The 23,937-nt window shown below is 42.0% G+C and overlaps 1 protein-coding gene across 1 annotated transcript in view; it reads right to left on the bottom strand.

Moving 5' to 3' along the window:
* Positions 1–725: 725 nt before the first annotated feature.
* LOC144753792 (lectin-like) overlaps positions 726–23,937 on the bottom strand; it is a 348,088-nt gene continuing 324,876 nt past the window's right edge. The window contains exon 4 of the mRNA XM_078641367.1: positions 726–1,239. Within this exon, the coding sequence (XP_078497493.1) occupies positions 1,160–1,239 (80 nt within the window). The 3' untranslated portion in view covers positions 726–1,159. The remainder of the gene's footprint in view (positions 1,240–23,937) is intronic.

Here is a 23,937-nt window from a genome sequence, read left to right as displayed (position 1 = left end):
TGTGTTTCTTCTGTTGATCTGCTAAGTTTGGCTTTTAGATGAAAGTGAAGCCTGGAAACACCTACCTCTCAAAATCCATTGATGATCCAAATCAGTCACTGTTCCAAAAATCGAGAAAACTTTGTGGGGAGGCAGAAGCTTTGTTCAGTTCACCTGTCAACTTTGGGACAGACTACCTATGCACCTTAAAAGTCAGTCTAATTTGGCAGCATCCGGAAAATATTGAAATCCTCGCTGTTCTCTCTGTCTCTCTAATGTTCCTTCCCCCCCTAGCTTTGGTTCACATATCAGGAATTAGGTGAATGCCAATGCCTAAGGGCATTCGTGTGCTTTAGAAATTGTGTTAGGCAATTAAAGTGGACAGTGATTTTCTCTTTACTCATGGATCTATTGTCAAGTCCTATCGACAGTCTTTAACACAGTCCACATCATGATTACTGAGTCCAGTTACATAAAGTGCAACTTCACCCGAGGATTGGCCTCTGATGTCTATGGGTGCACGGTTTGGTTAGATGTTTTGGATCAACTGCTACTAATGCTATTCTGTTGGCCACTCCATGAAATTGCAAATGTGCCCACGTCTCGTTGTGAGAGAAGTTTAGTTGCTCGCAATAATGGCATCTTGTTACAATGAGCGCTCTACTGTAATTTTCCTTCAAACAAAATGTATTGAATTATTAATTTTAAAGTGAATACAGCTTATATAATTGCAGAAACATAATTCTATGATTAATCAACATCTTTATTTTTTATATATTCCATTTTAACAATATCGCAAGCAAGCACTGTACTAATAACATCTGCAGTTTTGATTAAAATATACTCATTTTTTAACACTCAAAATGATTAATCAACAAACAAATGTCTTAAACCAGGGATCATTGTAAGGCACATCATATGTGGAGATTTTCATTGCATACATGTGTGTGTTTCAATGACAGCAGTGATTTAATGATTTACAATGGAACTTCATCACAAGTCTTCAATTCTTTAAGGTGGCACACAAAGTCTTGGATGTACTTTGTATCTTCTTGCCAGAGGGTACCTGGTTACCTGAAATATATGCCGTATTCATTAACATTATAATAGATCACTTATTGTAAAGCATCTACAGCTTCCGCTGGACGTTGTGGCAATGGTCCTTCAGAACAGATTTCCATCAGTAAGGTGGCGGAGCGCTATACTTGCAGAGAAATGGAAACTTTTGTTCACAGTGTTCATCATTCCAAAGACCTTCAGCTGTTAAAAAAAATACAGAATGTTTTATTGGTCGTTGTTTTACAGACTATTTGTGAATTCAGCATTGCTGTTATTAGATGGTTAACGTTAGCTGGTAAGGTATATCTCAAATGAATTTATAAAAATGCATTCAAAATGTCTGTTTGATCTTTCAGCTACCAACTAGTGGCTAGAGATATGAACAATCATACTACCACAATACCTTACCATTTTTTTCTGTTGAAATAAATATTGCCTCTAGTGATATCGCAGGAGATATCAGTTTGAGGTCTCAATATTTTGTTACAGTTTGTTGGTCAATTGAAATGTATTGTTTCATGCAAGCCCATTAGTCTAAAAACAGCACAAATAATTATAAACTCATGCTGATAAAGCTAGACATCGAGGGCCCAATTCACAAAAGTAAACTTAGGCCTGAAGTCTAAGGGCCTAATTCGCAAAGGTAAACTTACACTTCATATCTAAACTCATACTTCAGGTCTAAGTTTACCTTTGCGATTAGGGCCTTTAGACTTCAGGCCAGGTCTAAACTAAGGGTCCAATTCACAAAGGAAAAGTAAGATCAAAAGTATTTTGCACGGATAAAGATAAGAGTCATTTTGAGTAGGAAAACAAACCTTACATTTATGTTGAACGTTATATAGCACAAACTCAACCCAAAGGTATTGGAGTGCTTTACATGAGCACTGATTATGTTACACAAGGACACATGAATCTTTTTTTTGGTAGGCACGGAGAGATTAAGTGATTTGCCCAGAATCACCGGATGTGGATGTGACTCCGTGGTTCAAACCTTGGTTTCTCAGCTCAAAAGTCGGCAGTCTAGCCGTCAGACCACATCCTCTTCCCACATTGGTATTAGCAAATATCTCCTACTGTCAACCAAGGGAATTAAGTCAGTGTGACAAATGTCAGTGCTAGGATGAAGAAAAGCTGGTATGTGGAGTAGCACCAAACAGAAAAAAGGGCTATCCAGTGTGATGGAGCAAGGTCTTGAAGAGAAGAGACTTGCTCGGAGCAATTCGCTTGTTTAAGTTACTAACACAAACATTTTTGGGCTAGCGAACCTTGTGTATGGATGTACTAATGCAGATAACATTGAAGAAGGACTAATACCTCTTTAAACGGGAAATCTGTTTTGTGCATGCGTCAACTTAATCTACGTAGTATGACTAGGTAACGCTTAGAGGGAAATTCTAGTGCATGAGCAGAAGCTATTAGCATGGTGGCTTGAAGACTCGCATGCATGGCACCTGCTTATCTGAAATAAGAGCAAGCTATTTTACTAATGCCAACACAGAGATAAAAGTAAGAAATACAATGGGTTAGAGTAGAAGTGAGTGGTATACAGTGCAACCACTTATTTTGAGAAATTAACATCTGTCTTTTGATTTTTATAATTAGTGTGTATTTGGGCCTTTCTCACGTAACTGAATGAGCTGAATGACGCGAAGCCTGCGCATGCCCAATGAGGGAAGTCATGAAGGTCAATGACACAGCAGTTGAAAGAAACCCAAGAACTAGTACTACAGCCTGGGAACAGAGGGTGCAGAGTTCAACAGTGACATTTTTCATTCATTGTAGTGTCTTAATGTTTCAAAATGGATACATGTAGTATATGGGAATACCATTTTTGAATAAAAAGTAAGGGGTTGGGTTTGCAAACAATGGTTTGACTGATTTTTGTGACATGTAAGCATGGTGTGATGAAGGACTCCCTTTGCCGGACCAATCAAATTTCGTATTTTCCCAATATTGAAACATTAATGGGTGGAACATGCAGAAGGAAAGGTATAATTAAGATAGCAATAGTTAGTTAATCAGAGCTGATGGAGAATTGCTGACAGCGGAGACCTGTGAGTGCTGGGGAGAGAAGCTGATGCTGTGAGATGCTGATGAAGATTTGATTGCAGAGCCTGAAGCAGAACTTTCCATCCTAATTTAATTGGGTTAGATTTGAAGATCACAAAAGAATCTAGAGGAGGAAGAGAGTGTCAGAGAGAGTTGCAGCGCAATCGTTGGTATCTTAGAGAGGGGGAACAGTGTTTACAACGCAACTTTTACCACGCAGTACCTTTACCACAATAGTTTAATTTACTATCCAACTCCTTCCCTACTATCCACGGGGACTGAAGTTGGAATAGTAAATTAAACTATTTACTATCCAGCACCCCCCAACGCAAGTCGTGTAACGACTTGCGTTGTAAAACTTGCGTGGTAAAGGCATGCATTGTAAAAGCATGCGTAGTAACGACATACATCCCTTAGAGAGGGTATCTATCCTGTCCTATAATCTTTCTCAGGAGACCCTCACCAGCCCTTTGGCCAGGGGGTTGGTCTTTCACACCATCCTTGGTAAATATAACATTTCTGTTATTTGCTGATTTTTTTCATCTTTTCTCTCTGTCCTCTCCCTTACCAGCATCAATCATTGCGTGCATCAGAGATAAATGTGTTATGTTTATTAATTGAATTTTCTCTCCTATGAATGATGGGCACTGCACTGTATTGAAATTTTACACATGCATCTAAAAATGTAGATAAAGATTTGAAAACATCTTGAGTCTGTGGTGATTTACTTAAAGTTAATTTATGTTAATTATCACCATCAACTAGTGATGGAGCAAGAATTCGCACGTAAAGCGGCTTGCTTGTACTCATGAACCTTGAATAACCATAATGAACTAAATCAACTTGTTTGTCTTATTAATTTCCTCCTTATTCTGACATTTTGGGTATCCGAGTGATGCTTGCCTATGTGTTTATTAACCTTAACACGTTTGCCACTAAAATGGCCGCTGCTTGGCGGGATTTTCTTCTGCGCATGCGTTGGTCACACTCACGTGACGTGACATACTCGCAGTACTGGTGGGAACTTTTCGCGCTTGCGCACTTGATTAAAGATGGCTGCTTTGTGTTCTCACATGCCGAAGCTTGTCCTGCCGCTTTCTGTTTTTCTGTTCATTTGCACTAATAATAATGCTATAGTTAAAATAAAGTAAGGGGAGTCATATAGGAATTCCTGGTATACAGTGTATTCACTTATTTTCTATGTTCTAAATTGTTTTCGCTTACTTTTCATGTATCGAAACCTGTGTGCCTGAGGGATGGGAATACTCCATATTGAATAACCTTTCTGTGCATGACAGTCTTCTGCCGGTGGACGAACTCTATGGCATTGAATTCCTGCCAACCCGTGGTCCCAGCCAAGAAGTGCCTGGGAAGATGCACCTTCGCCTAGCAGAAGAAGCTGAATTGTACCAAATGTATCATAATTCATAGATGCGCTATTGTAATGTTGAGATTTATGTCATGGGAACCCCAAATTCAATAGGCGGTCCCAAAACATGCAAATTAAGGATTGAAGATGTAAACTCTGGTTGTTGTGTTGATCTGTCCTACTTGAGGACCAATTGAAATTGGGGATTCTTACACTTGCAACATTTGGGGGGTGGTACACTGACCCAAAAACAGTGTAACTAGCCTAGGTTTAGCTAGAGAAATTGCCCGACTTGTCCGAATAGCTGACCTGTCACTGACCCAACGCACTCAATAGGTGACTAATACAGAGAGCTGCGGAGCACTCTGTCCATAATTTCCAGAGACCCAAGCGGGGTTTTGGGAAACCGTAAGTGCTGGCGGAGCACTTTGCTGGGGAATTCGATAACCCAATCGGGGTTTTGACTGATAGCTGCAGAGAGGGTGGAGCGCAGGCGTTGCTTCCGAACTGCGGGTGCTGGTCTTACCTTGGTAGTCCCGTCCTGATCCTAATCTGGTTTTCCTGTCCTGTCCTGGGGTGTCCAGTCTGCACCTGCTGGCCTACTGGCGACTGTCCTTCCTTGGGGTTTCTCCTGTCCTTAACTGACCCGTGGCCAGGGTTGGTCTTCACACCGTACTAGGTAAATATAGTGCTGGGAGATTTTATTCTGCATCTTTCCTTCTTTTCCTTGCTTCAATAAAGACGTACTCTTGCATATTGGTTTTCCATGTTTTACACTCTGCCCTGATAGATGAAATGATCATACCTTACTATTGTTATACTAGCATGTTCCATTTTTCCCCTTACCTATAGTTGAATACAGCACTGTTTCTGAAAATTAGATGTTCCTTTTCTTTACCCATCCTTTAGTCGATTCAAGTAATTGCATTGTTTTATTAGTATGGTCCATTCTTACTTTACCTATAGTTCCTCTTCATGGGGAAATATTTCAATGTGAAATTCTAGTATGTTCCTTATTTGCCCCGTCCTTTAGACATCATACTGAGTCCAAACTCTGAAATGTCTTATTAGTATGTTCCCTGTTCTTACCTTTCCTTTAGACTCTTAAATGGTTGGTCTTATTCACTTTTTATATGGATACGTGCTCTTTATAATTTTAGTAATTGACAGTTTAATTGCTGTGAACCTAATGCTTTCAGAACTTGATGAAATTTAGATAAAGATTTTTAAAACTTCTTGAGTCTGTGGTCCTTACATGAGTGCAAAGAAATTATATGATAGTTGGTATTTTGTGTCTGCCTTTCTTTTACAGCTAGCTCCCTGATCCATTGTGATCATAGGTACCCGTAACAGTGGATTGGTAAGTCGGGTGCACTGGAAATAAAATAGGAAGGAGCAGGGTTACTGGTAGTAGAGTGTAAGGTTACCCGATTAATAAATATGGTGAATTGAATTTATGGGCCCAATACGTATATGGTAAAATTGTTGGTCGGGTGACCTGCGCGCTCTATCACTAGTTTCAATTAATGGTCCATCGACCAGAGGAAAGAACTTGTAGATCTGCGAAGGGTTAGTTGAAAATTAAACAGAGGTTTTGAATAAACTAATTCTAAGCAGTTTGTGAAATTATATAAAATCTGAAACACCTCAGCGGTTTAACCACTGTGTGTTTTATGGGCCCTGGTTAGTATGTGGTAGTAGAGTATCTGTTGTTGGTGATCCGCTGGATCAAGAGCATTAACAGCTACCTTCTTTCCATTTTTGACATTTTAAAATATAAATTAATTTGCAAAGTCCTGGAAGCAGATTTAGTGTCCTTACTTTCTTATACAATGTATAATTCATCCTACCAGAACGGTAATTGTTATTGTTTCTAGTTATTTAAAACCATAAACATGATCAAAACAAGTAAAAATCAATTCAAACAAAATAGTGATTAATGTCACTATTGATCAATCCATAGCATAACACTATCAATTCAGTACGTCATAAAAGTGCTTGGACATTACATCCTTTCCAGTCGACAATCAAATAATGGTGCAATAGATAACCTTTAAGAAAAAAAGCACTGTTCTGCCATGCAACTCCTAGACAACATTCTGTCTGAAGAATACAATGTATTGTGTTTTCGGACAGAAGCAAGGTATGGCAAAATGCTAAATTGAGAATTAAGAAAACTTGACAAATGTCACCATGGAGCTATTGACATTAATGCAAATTCACCTTTAGCAAACCGTGATCACTAGAGAGCCAGTCTTTACTTATTGGAAAGCTGTACAGTGAATAATGTACATGTTGCATTGGATCAAGGTAATAAAAAGTGGTACAGAATATACAGGATCCTAAGGAGGTTTTAGGATATGTGAATGAATGAATGAAAATAATCTTATATAGCGCAACTTAGCCCAAGAGGCATGTGGATGGTGCCCACCAGCCTGTGAAGAACAGGATAGGCCAACTATTGGAATGTGTTGCCCAGTATCAACCAGCCAGGTGGGCTCCGTCTCAGATCATACCGTGTATTTTTCCACTTCAGTGGACCTACCAGGTCTAGCTCACATGTCTGGGGGTATGGAGGGGCACTGTGTGTACCAGCTATATGCTCTGAGCGATTTAATCAGGCCACAAAAGCCAGGGGGAATCTCATAAGTAGAGATAAAATATATTTTGCATAGGCATAGGGTATCCTACCCCTGGCTCACACTAGCCCTGACCAGAATGAAACAGCTATAAATTGCACCACAGTACAGTTGCATTGGAATTAAAAGCTAGCCAGGTCAAAAAAAGAGCATTTTACAATATTGAAGTGCCCATTGGGTCTGTTCCGCCCTAGTCCTGGCAGAACTAAAAGAACCAATTTCTGAGCCAAATGGTGCCTGGATTTCAGAAGACAGAGGATTCCCAGAAAATGTATAAAATGCTTTTACAGTAGCTGGCCAAACACTCCTAGGTTCCACTGGTTCTAGCCAAGATGTGATAACACGACTACGAGCCGATTAAGTGCAGAAAACACTCACATCGGGCGTAAAGAGTTCGATAGTAACAACCGAGTGAACAAAAAGAACATATTCATGAATCGATTCTTAAACAAATTAATTCCGATTAGGTTCTGAGGGCCAGGAGAATTCCCATCCGTTTCTTAAATTGCGTTGGTACTAAGAAAAGACCAGACCACTCCACACTTGTCATAAGCAGAATGTAGCAACAAGGCTGTAGGCCAGAGATTAAAGTGCACAGTGCAATCTCCTCGGGCTTTAAGCGTCCGATGGTAAAGTGCCCTGTGCTGGTCCAGTTTGCGACAAATGGGTGCAACAATAACTGCGTTCAAGCTATTGTTGAGTGGAGACAAACTGTCTGCCACTTTGGCTGTCTTTGGAACTCGATTTCAATAATTTAACAGCTTCCATGAGGAATTTCTCACACATAGCTGATGGCTGTGCATCTACAGACAAAGACAAGGTGGTGTGGCAAACATTATTTATGTCGCTGATGAGAAACTTGCACAGCTGCATTAAACATCCAGTGGGAGACAAGCAACAATTGTAATTTCATGTTTTGATGCTCCATGAAAGAAACACCTTTCATCAGAACTGCGAATCCCACCTTCATTAATTTGTAAGTCTGAATTGCCACCACAGCTGTCTGCAAGGCTTAATTTTTCAAATATACACAAACTGGCCTGTGGACCAATCCTTCTCAGCCAATGCTTGTGTGAATTAGTCTCTTTCAGCTACCGACTTGGATCTTTTATAATCACATCGTGGCTCAGCCCAGAAAAGTATACTCTCTCACCTCATAATATTGGCATTTTGGTTCATTATTCTATGTCTAAAGCACTGCTTTCAGAGTGATGCATGAAGGTAAACAACTTGAAAAGGTGCAGCTTTCACAACTCCACCAGTAGAGTCAGCGCCAGCAGCTAAAGTGGCATCCTTTTTTTCTCCTCGTGTCTGGGGATTGTGAATGTACCAAGGGGGTGTGATTTACATTACACAGGCCTTAGGAAATACACATATTGAGGCAACATTTTGTGTTTTAAAAAAAATGGGAAAAACATTCTTAACTAGAAAGAGATTTTTGTTTTTCTGAAATGGTAGTAACAAAGGGCACTGTTGTGCTAAGATCACTCTGGGCCCGATTCACAGAATGAACTTAAGACTAAATCCTAAACTTACTCCTATTTGGTATTCATAGAATGCACTTACTACTTTCGGGATTCACAGAGTGAACTTACTACTTTCGGGATTCACAGAATGAACTTACTACTTTCGGTATTCACAGAATAGATTTAAGACTACTAACTTTATGTCCGCACTCGGGCCGGAAATTCCGTCCCGGAGGTGGAGTTTCCGGCCCGGAGGCGGAGCTTCCGGCTTGGGGGTGGAGCTTGCAGGCCAAAGGTGGAGCTTCCGGCTCAGAGGCGGAGCTTGCGGCCCAGAGGTGGATATTTCAGCCATGGCTAAATCCCCACCTCTGAGCCGGAAGCTCCGCCTCCAAGCCGCAAGCTCCGCCTCCGGGTCACAAGCTCCGCCCCCAAGCTGGAAGCTCCGCCTCTGGGCCGGAATTTCCGGCTTGAGTGCGGACGTAAAGTTAGTAGTCTTAAATCTGTGAATACCGAAACCCTCTATTCCCAGTGTTAGAAATGGGATTTCTGGTTGGCTAAGACTTGCCCCAAAGCCAGGCAGAAACCACCACTCTAGTCAGGGCAAGGGAGTTACACGCCAAAGATAACCCCTGCTCACCCCCTTGGTAGGTTGGAACGAGCAGTCAGGCTTATCCCGGAGGCAATGTGTAAAGCGTTTGCGCAACACACTCACACAACAGCAACACCCTAGGCACACCACAAAAAGGAATTCCACACAAGGTTATACATAAAAATAACCTTTGTATTACCATAAACACATTAGATCATAATCACAAAATTACACTGTGCCAATTGGCACTGGGCAGTATTTACAGGGGATTATATACACGTGACAGGGCCACGTCAGAATCAGCACTTAGTAGAAATAGCACTTAGTAGAACTGTAGCACAGAATAATAATTGTAGAACACAACAAGTAACCACTGGTAAAAGGTAGGAACACACTACGCAACACTAATCACCATATCCATAGGTCACGTAGGGAAACATAAACTGACTAGCATAATTTATACTAGGCAAAACAACCTCCTAGGCATGAAAACACAGTTAGAGGTATCACAGGCATAAAGGCATTGCACATTACGCATAAATCACATTAGGCATAAACAGTGTACCCCTAGCAAGGGCACAACACATGAGGACTGTCCCTCAGGCCAACTGGCCTTCCACAGGGGCTCAAATGCTCGATGTCCGGAATGTCCGGGCTGGCTGCGCACGCAGCGAAAGCAACAAAGGAAAAGAACAGGTCTAAACATGGCAGCTTCACACTACTTGCTGGGCAGCTGTAGATATCACCAAGAGGGACTCGGGCGTACACTGTGCCCCCTGTAGGAGACTGCACAACGTTGCAGCTGCCAGGTGGGGCAGCTGTAGAATTGGTCAAACAGGCTCTGACACTACAGTGCCTCTGGGCCTCGCGGGGGCTTTTAGGTGTCCCCACTGGGACTTTTAACTGGACATGGCCCAGAGGTCTTCCTTGGGACTTCTAGAAACAATGGGCCCCCAAAGAAATATGCTCCCAAACATTGCCGCTGCCCACTGTCCAGCGGGGCAGTGGGACGGAGAAATGGGCACCAGGTCCGCGGCACTCCTCTTGCTGCTCTCTAGCCGGGCCGTCTCCTCTGGAACCTGCAGGGGATCCCACCACACGTCTCCTTTTTTCATCAGTCTGGGCACTTCTCTGCCGCCAGGCGGGGCTCTCCTCTACACACGGGAGCCCCGCCAGCTCCTGCAGCACTCATCTGCGCCATGAGTCTCCGAGGCATTCTGGGAGGTGTTGGCGGCACACAGAGCTCTAACCGTGGTCATGGGAGCCCCGCTTCAAGACAGGCTGCCTCCTTCCTCCGGTTAGCAGGTCCCAGTGCAGGATGGGCTCCTGCCTGGGTCCTTCAATGCGACGCTACCCGGGACACACGCAGGAGCACGGGGAAGGCTCCCGCTGCTTCCTGTTCAAGCACTTCTGGTCAGGCCCCGCCCATGTCACGGCGAGGGTTGCCTGACTTCTCGGGTTTGCACGGGCTGCGGCGGTGATGCAGCACGGTACGGGGTAGGTACCCGCTAAAAAGCAAAGTTCCTGGCGGGGTGGGCATCGGCTAGGGGTATATATAAAATAACAATGGCACAAGGTTCCTGGCGGGGTGGGTACCAGCTAGGGATCTAAAACACAGCAAATATGCGGGGTAGGCACCCGCGCTGAAATAAGGCCGGTTGCAGGGGAATCTCCACGCCAGGGTTTTCCTTGCCCAGATGATCGCAGCTCGACGCTGCAGCCCACAAGGATGTCGCTCCTTTGGACAAACAAAGTGCTCCCAAGGAAGGCAAAGTGCTCCTCAGGACAACAAAGAGCTTCTTGAGTAATGGACTTAAAGCACTCTTCAGGATGAGGGATAAAGCACTCCCAGGCGCTAGAGTTTAGGTCCAGGGAAAGTCCTTGAATGAAGGGGGGGGGCAAATGCTGGGCCCAGGGGCAGCTCAAAGGGCCTCCAACAGGGAGGCAGCACCCAGTGGCGGTTCCTCCTGGCACCCAGCAGCAGCAGCAGGCCCCCTTTAAGTTAGGATCCGAGAGAATACTTTACCTGGGGTCACAGCCCCTTATTATACAGATATTTCCTTTGTATAAGGCTGTAGGGCAGGGGAGAACCAGTTACAAATGGTTCTTGAGGACTTTGTTTTGCTCAGCCCATCTCTTCATTCACAGGTCAGGCTAGGGACATCAGGCGCACCACAGGGGGTGGAGCCAGCATTGTGGAGGGAAGGCCCAGCCCTATTCAGGTCCCAGGTGCAACTCCCCCCTCCCATCTACATGCAGATCTCCTCATTCACCACCGGGCAGACCCATCCTGACTCCTTGAGCCAGGCACACCAGCCAGCTCCAGCCAATCACAAGCCAGACAGTCAATTCACATTCACTGCACAGACATTCCAACTTCTAAAAGTGGCACTTCTACACTAGACACATTAAATCTGCGCACACCCTTGTGCAGCGTTTAATCTCACGAGTTCGCACATACCAAACTCGCCCCTGCACTCCTCTCACATCAGGAACTACCATGAACACACATATCACTCATTGCATTCCTATGGGAGGGCAGGCCAATCTCACAACATGCACTCAGAGTGCGCACGCACTTTACACTCGGACACAGTGTTATAGTGTGCAGAAGCCAAAAACAACGAACACCAGGTCACTTTTAAAAGCAAAAAGTTTTTGGGGTGAACCTGCCAAAAGGGCCAAGTCCAACACCCAGATTTCGGAAACAGACAGAATGGAAGAAAAGCCAGCGGGGTTTTTGCAACTGGTTTAGTCAGGGGGCAATATTTTCTATTTTCATGGTTCGAACTTGCAAATAGTGGGGGGAAAGAAGTGTAGAACTGATGGGTCAACCCAGAAAGGTATGGATAGAATCCTGAATTCTGAAAGGGGTTAATGCCCTATATTGCTCAAGGCTTTTGCAAAAAAAACGAATTGCTGCAATAAAAACAAGGGTAAGGCAATAAGAAAATAGATAAATAGGTGACAAGATTTTCATTTAAAAATTTTGTTGCAATGGATCATAATCTGCAAACGTTAAATACTGCTACGTCCATCAGACACAGAACGAATACAAATGCAATGCCCAATGGATAGTTAAAGTTAATTGGCCCATTTATGATATTTGCAGATCTTTGGCCAAAAAAAATAGCTGGTATAAATGCAAGCCACACCGCTCTCAATCTCCCTGGGCCTCCTATTTTCAGAAATACTCATGGTTTGTAGGGCTCCTTGGTTGGTGGCAGACCCCAGGCATATTTAGTACATTATGTGTAAAAAAGCAAGCTGGGATACATGCAAACTTCCCTGCACTGCAATTCTATAGTTACGAGGGGCCATTATTAATGTCAACACCTCGGTACAGTACAGCAAGTCACTTTGTGTGGCATAGAAAGGACAGAAATGTGCCGCATTTAAGTCAATATGGCACATTACTGCCTTTTACCCTGAGCTGGCACACTTTTGGCTTACTAGTGCCAATGCAGGCACATTTGCACCATGATGCAAGGCTGGCAGCATTGAATAAGGATTGCTTTTGTGCAGGAAGGGGGACCTTCCTGTATACAAACAATCCCCTAATGCTTTTTTCTCCTTCTATGTGTTCTGCTGAATACAGTACACGGAGAAGGAGGAAAGAACGAGGAGAAACAAATGTATTTTCCTAGTAATGCCTCACATGGGAAGGTGGTGGCTTTTTGCACATTCCCATGTCTACCCCTTCTGGTAAATCTGGGAATGCATCAAAATCATGTTTGTTGCATGCAAACACCCATGCAATAGCCATGACAATGCCTCTCTGGTGCAGAGTAATGCAACACAGCGATTTGCGCTGTATTGCATTACTCTAGATTTATGTAGCCACTCAGGGCCATGCATGTTAGCTTTGTGTGGCTTCATACATCTTAATTTTTCATTTGTGTCATTCATGCACCACTTTGCTTGGTGCAAGAGCGAAACAATGGGGCTCATACAGATGCCCTTAGTTTTCAGAAATGGTCAGGGTTTGATTAATCCCCTGGATTCAGACTGATCCTGGGACTGAATAATGCATCCACCTAAATTAAAAAGAGAGACTGGGTAATTTAGTCATCCTAGGTTATGAAATGTGCTAGAACCCTAGAAAGCCACACTGACATTGATGCCCCTCAATTCCTAATTATCAGACCTAGGCAGAATTAGCACAGCCCAGGGAAAATGAGAGGACATTGGGATTTCACTGATTGTACTTTTAGCAAATAAACTGAGAGGTAGGGGTCTAAAAGCCCCATTCTGCCTCCGCAGAAAGGCAGGTTAACTGGTACTCAGTCCTGATTCTTACACCATTAACTGGCATCTACTTGGTGTTCCACACCCCAGAGGACAGAAAGACAGACTGAGGCTGGTGAAATGGGGGCAGGGTGGGTACGACATACCTAGATTAGCCAATCTCCAACCCTATCTTTATTCAGTAGAGGCTCCTCCACTATGACCCCCTTGCCAGCAGCCTAAAAACATAAAAAATAAAATGATAATAAAATGTGGTTATTATCGTTTTATTTTGCCTTCTTGTGTTGAGTCGTTGGGGGTTGGATCATCGGGATAACAGTGATGGAGGATGAGTGGGTGGGCACTGTTGTCAGTGTGCAAGTTGGTTTGGCATGCCATCTTATAACAGCCAAACCAACATGGGCACTGAGCTGTCTCCAACCCAAGATATATTATTAGGTTGCGGAGAGCAGGCACATGCTCCCAGTCTCTCTGGGAGGGAAAATGGATGGTACTCAGGCCCATCCTGAATGCTCGTATGCTGCCTGCAGCATGAGACCAACATCTGGATTGGCTGCACAGGAGTCTGGTAGCCTGTGCGTACAGTGGCCAGGAGCAGAAGTCAGCTAGTAAGTTCTTTTTTATGTTTATTTTTATTTTCAGCCATCTTGCAGGAGTAAACGGAAACAACCAGTCCATTGGAGCTAATTTTATGAAGCACCCTTTTTGCATTCTGACTTCACTCTCTTTTGTAATTTAAACAACTCACATACAGAGCAATGGAAATATATGTTTTTCAATCTATCAAATCATAGCATTGTAATCCAAAAAACAGGCACTTGAGACAATTAAATGTTATGAAGATAAATGCAGTCAGCCCAGATAGATCGCTGTGAAGGTTGTGTGGCATAATAAAACATAGCTACAAATGGTAAGAGGTTCAACGGGGTGACAAGAAGAAGAGAAAATAAAAGTCGCACCTCAGTCACAGCACGATTAGTTCTATTTTTCAAACCTGGTGCGGGATCTTTTTTTGTGTGGTGTTTTCACTGCTTTACTGTTTGCAGTGTTGTATGAATACTTTACACACAGCCTCTAAAGTGAAGCCTGACTGCTCTGTGCCAAGCTATCAGAGGGTGAGCACAGGTTAATTTAGGGTTTGCCTGCCTATTACCCTAAATAGGATTGTGGTTGCTGCTTGACTAGGACTCATACCCCAGTCAACCAACAACCTAATTTCTAACAGTTATGCAAATGGACAAGGAGGAGATCCTTCATATAAGGGGGAAACGAACAAGATAGGTGGCAAGATGGAATGTATTCAGCTTCATGTGATCCAGTCCCTAACATGGCTTTATTTTAGAGTCACCGAACTTTCTTACCCATGGATTCAATAGTGCATGTACAGAAAAACAATGCTATATCTTCACACTACACATTGCTGGCAATTGGTGCGTGCACTATATAACAGACTTTTTTTATGTGACAGTATTTTTGGCATTTCACAATAAAGTGCTGTTGGAAACTCCCAACTCACATTCAATCGGAGTGAGTTAATGGTGTCCAATTATTCTCTACATCTTCGTTCTAAGTCTTTAGGCTGCAGATTTTTATTTCATGATAGAAAAAGCCAGTGCAGCCTGGGCTACATTCTCCAAAGGACCCAGGACCATAGACAATGGCAACACTGTGGACACTGCCCCAAAGCAAGAAGTCAATTGTAAATATAGAGCACTTATGTCAAATAATGAGGGATTTGTAATAGGAGCCCAAGGGAAGTGACAGGGAATTTTAGATGAGCTGCTAACTGAGGGATAAAGGTACTCTTGGTAACGTCACAGTCAGGGTTGTGATTGCATTTCGTGGTAAAGGATGTTTCGGATCATGGATGTTAGGCCTCATTTAAAAATCTCTTTTGTAATCACAAACCTTGCGAATCTCAAAATCACAGAGTTTACAACCAGTATATGGCTCTTCTTCATATTCATATTAGACTTTTTGTGAGTTAGAAAATAATTTCCAACTTAAAAAAAGACCTTTGAAAAATTCACAAATATGATGGGGGTGGGGGAATGAAAGGGCTGCCCTCTTACTATTTTCGATTCTAAATGTAATAGTAAAGTTTTCAGTGCGCATTTGTGGTTGCTGGTAACAACATTTCTTTCAACAGCAGTTTTAATATTGGTTGCGTTATTGGTTGCATTCCGGTAGTTTTATACATAACTCCTCCACTTGACTTTGTTTTTTTTTTTTTTTTTTTTTTTTAATTGAAATCAGACATGATACAGTAGGATAACTTAGGGCCAGATGTAGGTGGCTCATTACCGGTCGGTAACGGCCGAAATTAACGAATTTCGGCCGTTACCGACCGGTAATGGGCTTTTCTTATGTAAGTGGCCAAAATTAAAGATTCGGTAATTTACCGAATCGGTAATTTAAGGAATGGGTAAATTACCGATTTCTTAAATACCGATTCGGTAAATTACCGAATTCCTAATGTAAGGAGCACTTAAATGAGTGCTTATCCTATGTTAGGATTCGTTATTTACCACCAACTACAAGTTGGTGTTAAATAACGAAAACCCCCAAAAAGCAATTTAATGCAAATTGCTTCAGTGCCATGTTGCAGTCATACATGCCCTAAGGGCATGTATGTCTGCAACATGTGCACCCATAAACAATTGAGGGGTGCAACAGGGTGTCAAAATGACACCCTGCCACCCTTCAATGTTTTGCCCCTTTTACCGAATCAGTATTTACCGATTTGGTAATTGACATTTATTCCTATGGGCCTCCAGGCCCGTAGGAATAAATGGCAATTACTGAATCAGTAAATACCGAATCGGTAAATACCTAATCTTAACGATTCAGTAATTTTTACCAATTTTTTAGCTACATAGTATTTACCGATTCGTAAATACCTAATCGGTAAAATTCGGTATTTTACGAATCGGTAAATACTATTTACCTACATGAGGCCCTTAGTAAAGAAAACTATACAATCGGTACATTATGCAAACATAAGAAAACAAAAAATTGTAGCATTAACATTTAATTGTCATTCGTTATGAGCATAATACAATCTATTCCTCTATCCGACCCTTGTCTATTTTGATCCGCCATCCAAACAATAAGTGGTTTCCAGACTTTCATACCTTTCTTCATAGTTTTTTGCCCTTTACATTTATACAAAGCAATTTTTCTGCCTCCGAATAAATATTAGCCGATTTAGCCACTGATAGTATGTTGGTGGTTCAGAATCCTTCCATACAGTGGCAATCAGGAGACGTGCTATTGATAGACTTAAGAACACAAAATCGCTCTGAAGCGCATCAAATTGCAGCCTTGCATTATAGCCCAATAACATTAATGTAGAGGAGATCTTAATATTTCTCCCCAATGTCTCTACCATAGACCACTCAATCCCCATTTTTAAGTTATCTAATTTTGCAAAAGAGTAAAACATATGTATCATGTCTGCTGGTCCACTTCGACATCTAGGGCAATCATCCGATTCTCTTTTTCCCCATTTGAAAAGTTGCGAAGCTGTATAGTATAAGCTATACACCGTTTTGTATTGTTGAGCCTTTAGGTTAGATCACATAAAAACATTTTTACCCATCTCCAACACCTTATCTATATCAAACTCCCCATCAACTAATTTACTTGACCAGTTTACTTCTGTTTTTTCCAAATCGTTGGGCGTGAATTTTAGCAGCTCTTGATAAAAATCTTTTATTCTATTCTTAGAATTGCTCATGAGCTGGAGTATTGGTACCGACCCAGAGCTTATACTCACTTTTGAAATACCTCTTATGCAGTTCCTAATTTGTAAATATTTAAAACACGAAGCACTTTGCAGGCAGAATTTCTGTGCAATTTCTATAAACATCACCATTTCTTAATTTGAATAAACATCTGTAAGCGGTACAATCCCCTTTTTCTCCCACTTTCTGGCCATCTCATCATATATAATTGGGCGCAGAAGGTCAGAGTGCCAAAGTGATGAATAGTTGGTAAACCTGCTTATCATACAGGTTTTCCCTACCCTTCGCCAGATTTTAATTGCACAGTCAATGCATTTGTAGCCTTTCTTTTGGTATTTTATCAAGCCATCACACGTTGAAATATTCCGCCTGCAGCTTCCCCAATCGCCAGTTGATAGATACTTGGCACTTCAGTCATATCATTTTGGATATTTTTATAATAATACAGACTGCCTAAATGTTGTGGGGCCGTAGCCCAATAATATAGCTGTATATTAGGAGCATTCCACCCTCCCCGATCAATCGGTTGAATCAGATATTTGCAAGCATGTCAAGTTTTCTGATAGCACGAAATGAAGTTGGTGAACATCCCCTCAATTTTCCGTATTTTTTTTACCGTTAACTCTACTGGGATGGCCCGGATTAGATATAACATTTTGGCAAAGATTTTCATTTTAATTACATTTATCCTGCCAATTATTGTGAGGTGTAGATGGTCTATTGATTGAAGCCATCACTGGATCTATATTTATTGTCCAGATATCACCAACTTTCGCTGTTGATCTGACTCCTAAATATGTTGCTGACTGATTCACTCGAAGATCTTGTAATATACAGTGGGGGGAGAAGATGATTTGTGTCTTTGAACTTTTTAAAAGATATCCTGATCTCCTCCCAAATTTTTCTCCAGCTTTTCTACCTCTGCAATTGCCTCTTGTGGGGCTGGTGTTAGCAGGGCAATGTCATCGGCATATGCCAATATTTTTGTCTAATATCTATGAGAAACTACTGATTTAATTATAGGATTATTCACAATCAGGGAGTTACAAGGATTCAAATAAAATGCAAAAAGTATTGGGGAACACGGGCAACCCCGGTGAGTACCCCTTTCTATCTTCAGCCTCTTAGATGTATAACCCATTATCTGCATCTTGGCGTGAGGCTTATGATACATAGCCTGTATTGCTAGAATAAATCCTGGACCAAAGCATCTCTCTGCCAGTTTATCCCACAGGTAGCCCCAAGCCACCAGATCAAAGGCTTTCTCTGCATCTTGGAGGACCACAGCCACCGCTCTTTTCTCTATCTCAGCAATATTTAATATTGATAATACACGCCGCGTGTAATATAACACAGTTATCAATATCTTCTAGATCAACTTGCTCCCCTTGATCCCCTACCGAGAGTTCTGCCTGATATAGTTTACTATAAAATTCCTCGAAGATTTTGATAATCTTCGAGGAATCTGATACCAGTACACCATTCTCATCTTGCATTTTTGATATATTATTTCTAACACTTTTTTGTCTTGTTCTTAGAGCTAACAGTCTCCCGGTTGTCTCGCTGTATTGGTATAACTCCTTACGATATGTCTGGAATTTTTGGGCCACTTTCTCCTGGAAATGCTGATTAATTTCAACTTTAGCCAGTACTATCTTACATAAATATTGTGATAATATATCTTCCCAGCTCCTATACAGATTATTTGTACATGCTCTGATTCCAATTTACCAAGTTTGTTAATTAATTGATCCGTCTGTTCTTTACGTTCCCTCAGAGTGTGAGCGACAAACCCTATTATTTCCCCCCTCAACGCTGCCTTAAACGAATCCCACACCACTGCTCGAGATGAGCTAAATCTATTACAATCAAAGAACATTTGGGTCCAGTGTTTGATATATGCACAGAACGTATCGTCTAATAGTAGCTTTCTGTCAAAAGTCCATGAAGTTTGTCTTTTCAAACCCTGAACTTCATTAATCTCCAGAATTAACGGATTATGATCTGAATAGAGCTGTGGAAGTTTTATAATATCCAGATTATCTAACGATTGTACAGGGGCCAAATAATAATCCAAACGAACAAACTTTTTGTGAGGGTATGAGTAGTAAGTAAAATCCGGGTCATTTTGTTGTTTCTCTATCCAAACATCAGCTACCCCATGAATATTTTTGAGCAAGGAGAATGCTTTAAATACTTGAGTCTTCTTCCCTGTGTATATATTAGCAGCATTACTTCCACCCAGATGTATATTAAAGTCACCACAGATAATCAGAGAACATGGCCACTGTGCTAATTCGCCCTCTAGCTCCTCCCAAATTTTTGGATCGTCTAAATTTGAACCATATATATTAACAACAGTAAAGCCCAATGATACCTCCATTATGGCCCAAAGACCCTATTTATCTGCTTTTGTTCGATGGACCGTACCGCTCCGATGTTTAATATATGTAGCCACACCTCTCGTTGTTGTTGTTTGGGTGGAGCACACGGCTAAGTTATACCCTCTGATCTCTAGGCATGTTTTGTTAGCCCATGGGATGTACGTCTGGGCTCAACATAGTGATTATTTGAAACACCTTTGCCCGTTTTGCCTTGTCATTCAGACCACCAACATTTGATGAACAGATCCTAAATTTACCCATATTTTCCTAATTGGTGTATCTTGTATACCCATTGCATTGATTATGCCATCTCTGCCTGATGCAACACACCCCTTTATACATCCGTCTGTATCTGTCTTATTTTCGTCTTTTTCCCTCACTGCACATTTACCCCCTACCCTGACTACCCCTATTACACTACCTCATTTCCCACCCTTCTGTGACCCCAACTCTCACCTCCCCCTTCACCACCACCACCACCACCCCTTGAGTCTTCCCTCCCCTTTCCCCACCCACCCTCCACCCGACAACTAAGGAAAAAGGGCTTACGGCCCTTAACGATGGGAAGAGACTTTACTCCAGTCTCCGCTCTACTCCGCCATTATAAGCCTTAGCCACCGCATTTTGGATATCAACAATACTAATACACTGTTATTCGAATTTCATCTACTGTAGATTCCTCATTATCCTACCCATGTTAGATATATAAACAGCTTTATCTTGCATATTATTCAAAATTCTTATTTCAGACATCCCAATCTTAAACACAATAGTATTTCATATTTCATATCTCAAAGTGTATTCAGGTATTCTTGAGCTTGTATCTCTGATATAATAAAAATGTGTACGGCCTTGGTACAGCACTTTTAGGGTTGCTGGATTCAGCAGAAAAGCCTGTGCACCCTTGCTTTGAAAGGGAGTGATTAGTCGCCTTAAATACCACCTCCTTTCCACTGAATGGTGGCAGAAATCAGGTCTTACAAAGAATTGGAATCCTTTTCCTTGTCTTTTCCTATCGGGCCTTGCCAGATCATATAGCGCCTCCTGTGCTCGAAAGTTATTCAAATTGATCAATATGGCTCTAGGGTATTTTGTTGCTGAGCCTTTTTTCCCCTCGGGCAGTTAAAATGGAAATCTGTGGGCTTGCAGTAACTCACTGGCCCAATTCCACATGGTTAACTCCGGAAAGGCTTCCAAAAAAAGTTCCTGTACAAATTTATGCACATCCATCCCTTTCCCCCCTCTGGTATTCCCAATATCCTGAGATTATTTCTCCAGAGTCGATTTTCTAGGTCAACTATCTTTACCTCCACTTGACTTTGCAGGTTGTTCACTGTATCTGTCACACATTACCAAAGAAAATTCTGTAGTCCATATGTTTTAAATTACCTCATATTCTGTGTGCATATACCCTTTCCTTACATACCCAGATGTATTTCAAGTATTTTTGTATATCTATTTCTTTGACTGCCTCATCCCTTTCAACAATTAATTGGATTGCCAAACCACAACTAACTTTCTGCAGGTGGTACCCACACTTTCTGTACATCAATTTTGTTTGGGACAGAAAATCCATTAGAAGAGAAATGGTAGGAGTGCAGAATAAGAAATATACTATTACTGTTGGAACCTCATCAAGAAGTATACTTTCCTCACCTAACAGTGGGTCCAATTCGCAAAGGTAAACTTAGACCGAAACTCTAAATTTAGACCTAAGGTCTAAGTTCAGACCTAAAGGCTAACTTTAAAAATAATAAAGTTAGACGTTTGGACTAAGTTAGACTTTTGGTTCAAGTTTAGACTTGTTTAATACACCTAACCACTTGGAGAAAAATATAATTAACAAGGTTAATTGCCAAATTGTACAGAGGCAGGTACTTTGTAGCTACCTGCCTTCCTTGGTAGATGTTGTCTTTGAGCTCCTAAATTACATCTATCATAGCACAGCTCAAAAATGTGGTTTGCATGCAAGCTTTTCGGTTTATCTTCAGAAATGTCCTTGGTGGGTTATGATTTGCATTCATTTTTAGTATGCCCTCCTTATTAAAACAGACCCTGCCTGATTCTCAAAATCACAAACAGTGACGTTAATGTTTGATGATTTTCCTTTTTAGTCATTGCCAAACTGCTATGTAACAGATTATCTGCTGTTTTCAAAAAAGGAGTCACTGTAATATATAGCTGTCAGCCAGTGCCTCATTTTTTGCATGGCCACCCTCACTTTTTGCTTACTGATATTGCTGGCTTGTGAATTCGGCAAATTAGTGCACTGCTGTCCAGGCCCTCGTGTTTGTGCTTTGACCCTTAAAAAGAGTAGGAATTACTAATTAACCTCCATATCTTTATGGTAACTTCACTATAAGGCCATAATATATTGTGCAGGAAGATACACCAATGGCATGAATATTTAAATGTGACCTGTAGGCTGCAGCAGTTATTGCACCTTTCACCAAAGTGGCAAAGAACACATTGCTTCAGGCCTGCCTGTGTAGCCTCGCTAGTGCACCTTTTTAAACCTGCAGGTGAACCTGTGAAGAGAACTCCTTTTTGGCAGGAAAACCCCTACTTTTAACTATGAAATGTTATTCCCTATGATTTAGTTATATCCCACAAGATATGGTGGCTAGTTTTTTAAAAGGGCTCATGTAAGAACCTTGTGCTGGCATGTACATACATTGGTTACATCTATTTTCATTATGAAGGGCTGTTGCTATCCTGGGAGGAAACATCATAACTCTGGTTTAGGACAAGCTACCAGGACAATAGGACAATTCATACAATATTTTATTTTTAATGAATATTGAAAATCTCCAGTACGAAATTTAAAAAATATTTAGGAAATTGACTGCTAAAAAGTTAGACATTGTCTGCATGAACTGACAAAAGCGTATCTAGCATTATTTTCCTGGCAGATGTCCAGGCTAGTGCTTCCTCTTGGTGTGAATACTGCTTCCAGAGCAGAAACAATGGCTTAGTCCTTTTGTCAGGAACACCTGGGTCTGAGGTAGGTACCAAGTACCAGCTCATGGTGAGCAGCTAAGAAGGTGTTCAGGAACAAGAAACTTCATTAACTTGAAAGGGACAAGGGTGAGGTCTGCCCATTTATACTTTAGTATAAAGGGAGACCTGGTGAAGAAAATTATTTTGTCCCCTAATCTTTCCATAGCTAGTTTGGCAGAAGCCCTATGGGAGGTTGAGGTGGTGCCAGAGCCAATTTTGGTGCAGCTGAGGAGGGAAGTGCTTGTTTCGCTTATCGTGCAGAGGTCTGACACACAAGCAACCTCCAAGGGCAGATTGGGCTGCAGGCTTATTCCAAAGGAGGATATGACAACAAAGGCCTGGTGAAGCACAGGTCCTCGGTGTGAGCCTCAGCTCCTGGGGGGAACTTGGCTCAGTCAGCATTGACAGCGTGAAAACCCCAAGTGGGTGAAGTCTGGAGCCTGTACCCTGGAACATCTCATCTGCACTTTATGGTGTTTGGCATTCGCCTTGGTGAAGTCAAAATCCTTTTGGTGGGGGAGACCAGTGAGTAGTATCATCACCAGACATAGATTGCTGCAACTTTGGTGTTGGTCCCAGTCTCTCTTGTTTCTCTGGAAGAAAAGTTCTGAAAAAGTTTCTTAGAGTCTAGTTTTAGCAGTTGTAGGTTCATAGTACTTTCTAACACCAGCCAATAGTCTATGAGGGACATACTTGGCAAATTTAGACTCTGTCTCCTGCAAGCTATCAGCAGGATTCAAGGCAAACCCATTTGGAATGGGCCAGGCTTTGTTTAACATTTTGTGGCCCTGTGGCTTAACAGGAGGTCAGCCAACTGTCTCTTGGAGTCCAATCTTGGTCCTGGAGGGACCAGGTCTAGCCCTTAGGTTTTTCTCCACAGGTTCAAGAGCTGGTGCACTCCTTCTTCTGTTGTCCACATGTTTAGAGGTGCTCTGGAAAAGGTACTCCGGGATGCATAATTTATACCTGGCACTTGCATGTGGGTAGGGCAAACTAATAGGAAAAAGGTTCATAGGCGCGACCCAACCGACTTAGACATCACTTCCTGGGGGTTTGGCCCTACACATTCCTATAGTGTACTGATCTGCTGAATCCAATATGGCGGAACCTTTCTTCCTTCGGACTTACCCCTCGGCCATCTCCAGAGTTGTGTTTATGCAATTTCTGAAACAGGTTTTCCCCACTGGTGTTGGTGCCATCCTGAGTACCTTGACAATGGAAAGGGTAAGCCTAGGTGTGAGTTACATTTGCCTGTAGCAGGGGATGTCCGTTGAAGATTATGAGGTTGGTGGGCACATTTCTCAAGCCATCCTCTCAGGAGGAGGTCACACCTCCTCCCACTTGCGGACTTTTTGGTCCCTTTTTGGGAGCCATTCACAACCTCCATGCAGGGTGTCAGCAGGCTG

This window comes from Lissotriton helveticus, chromosome 5_1 (genome assembly GCF_964261635.1).
Source record: "Lissotriton helveticus chromosome 5_1, aLisHel1.1, whole genome shotgun sequence".
Classification (NCBI taxonomy): Eukaryota; Metazoa; Chordata; class Amphibia; order Caudata; family Salamandridae; genus Lissotriton; species Lissotriton helveticus.
The sequence above is the reverse complement of the archived record's forward strand: the minus strand, read 5'-3'. Positions and strand labels throughout refer to the sequence as shown.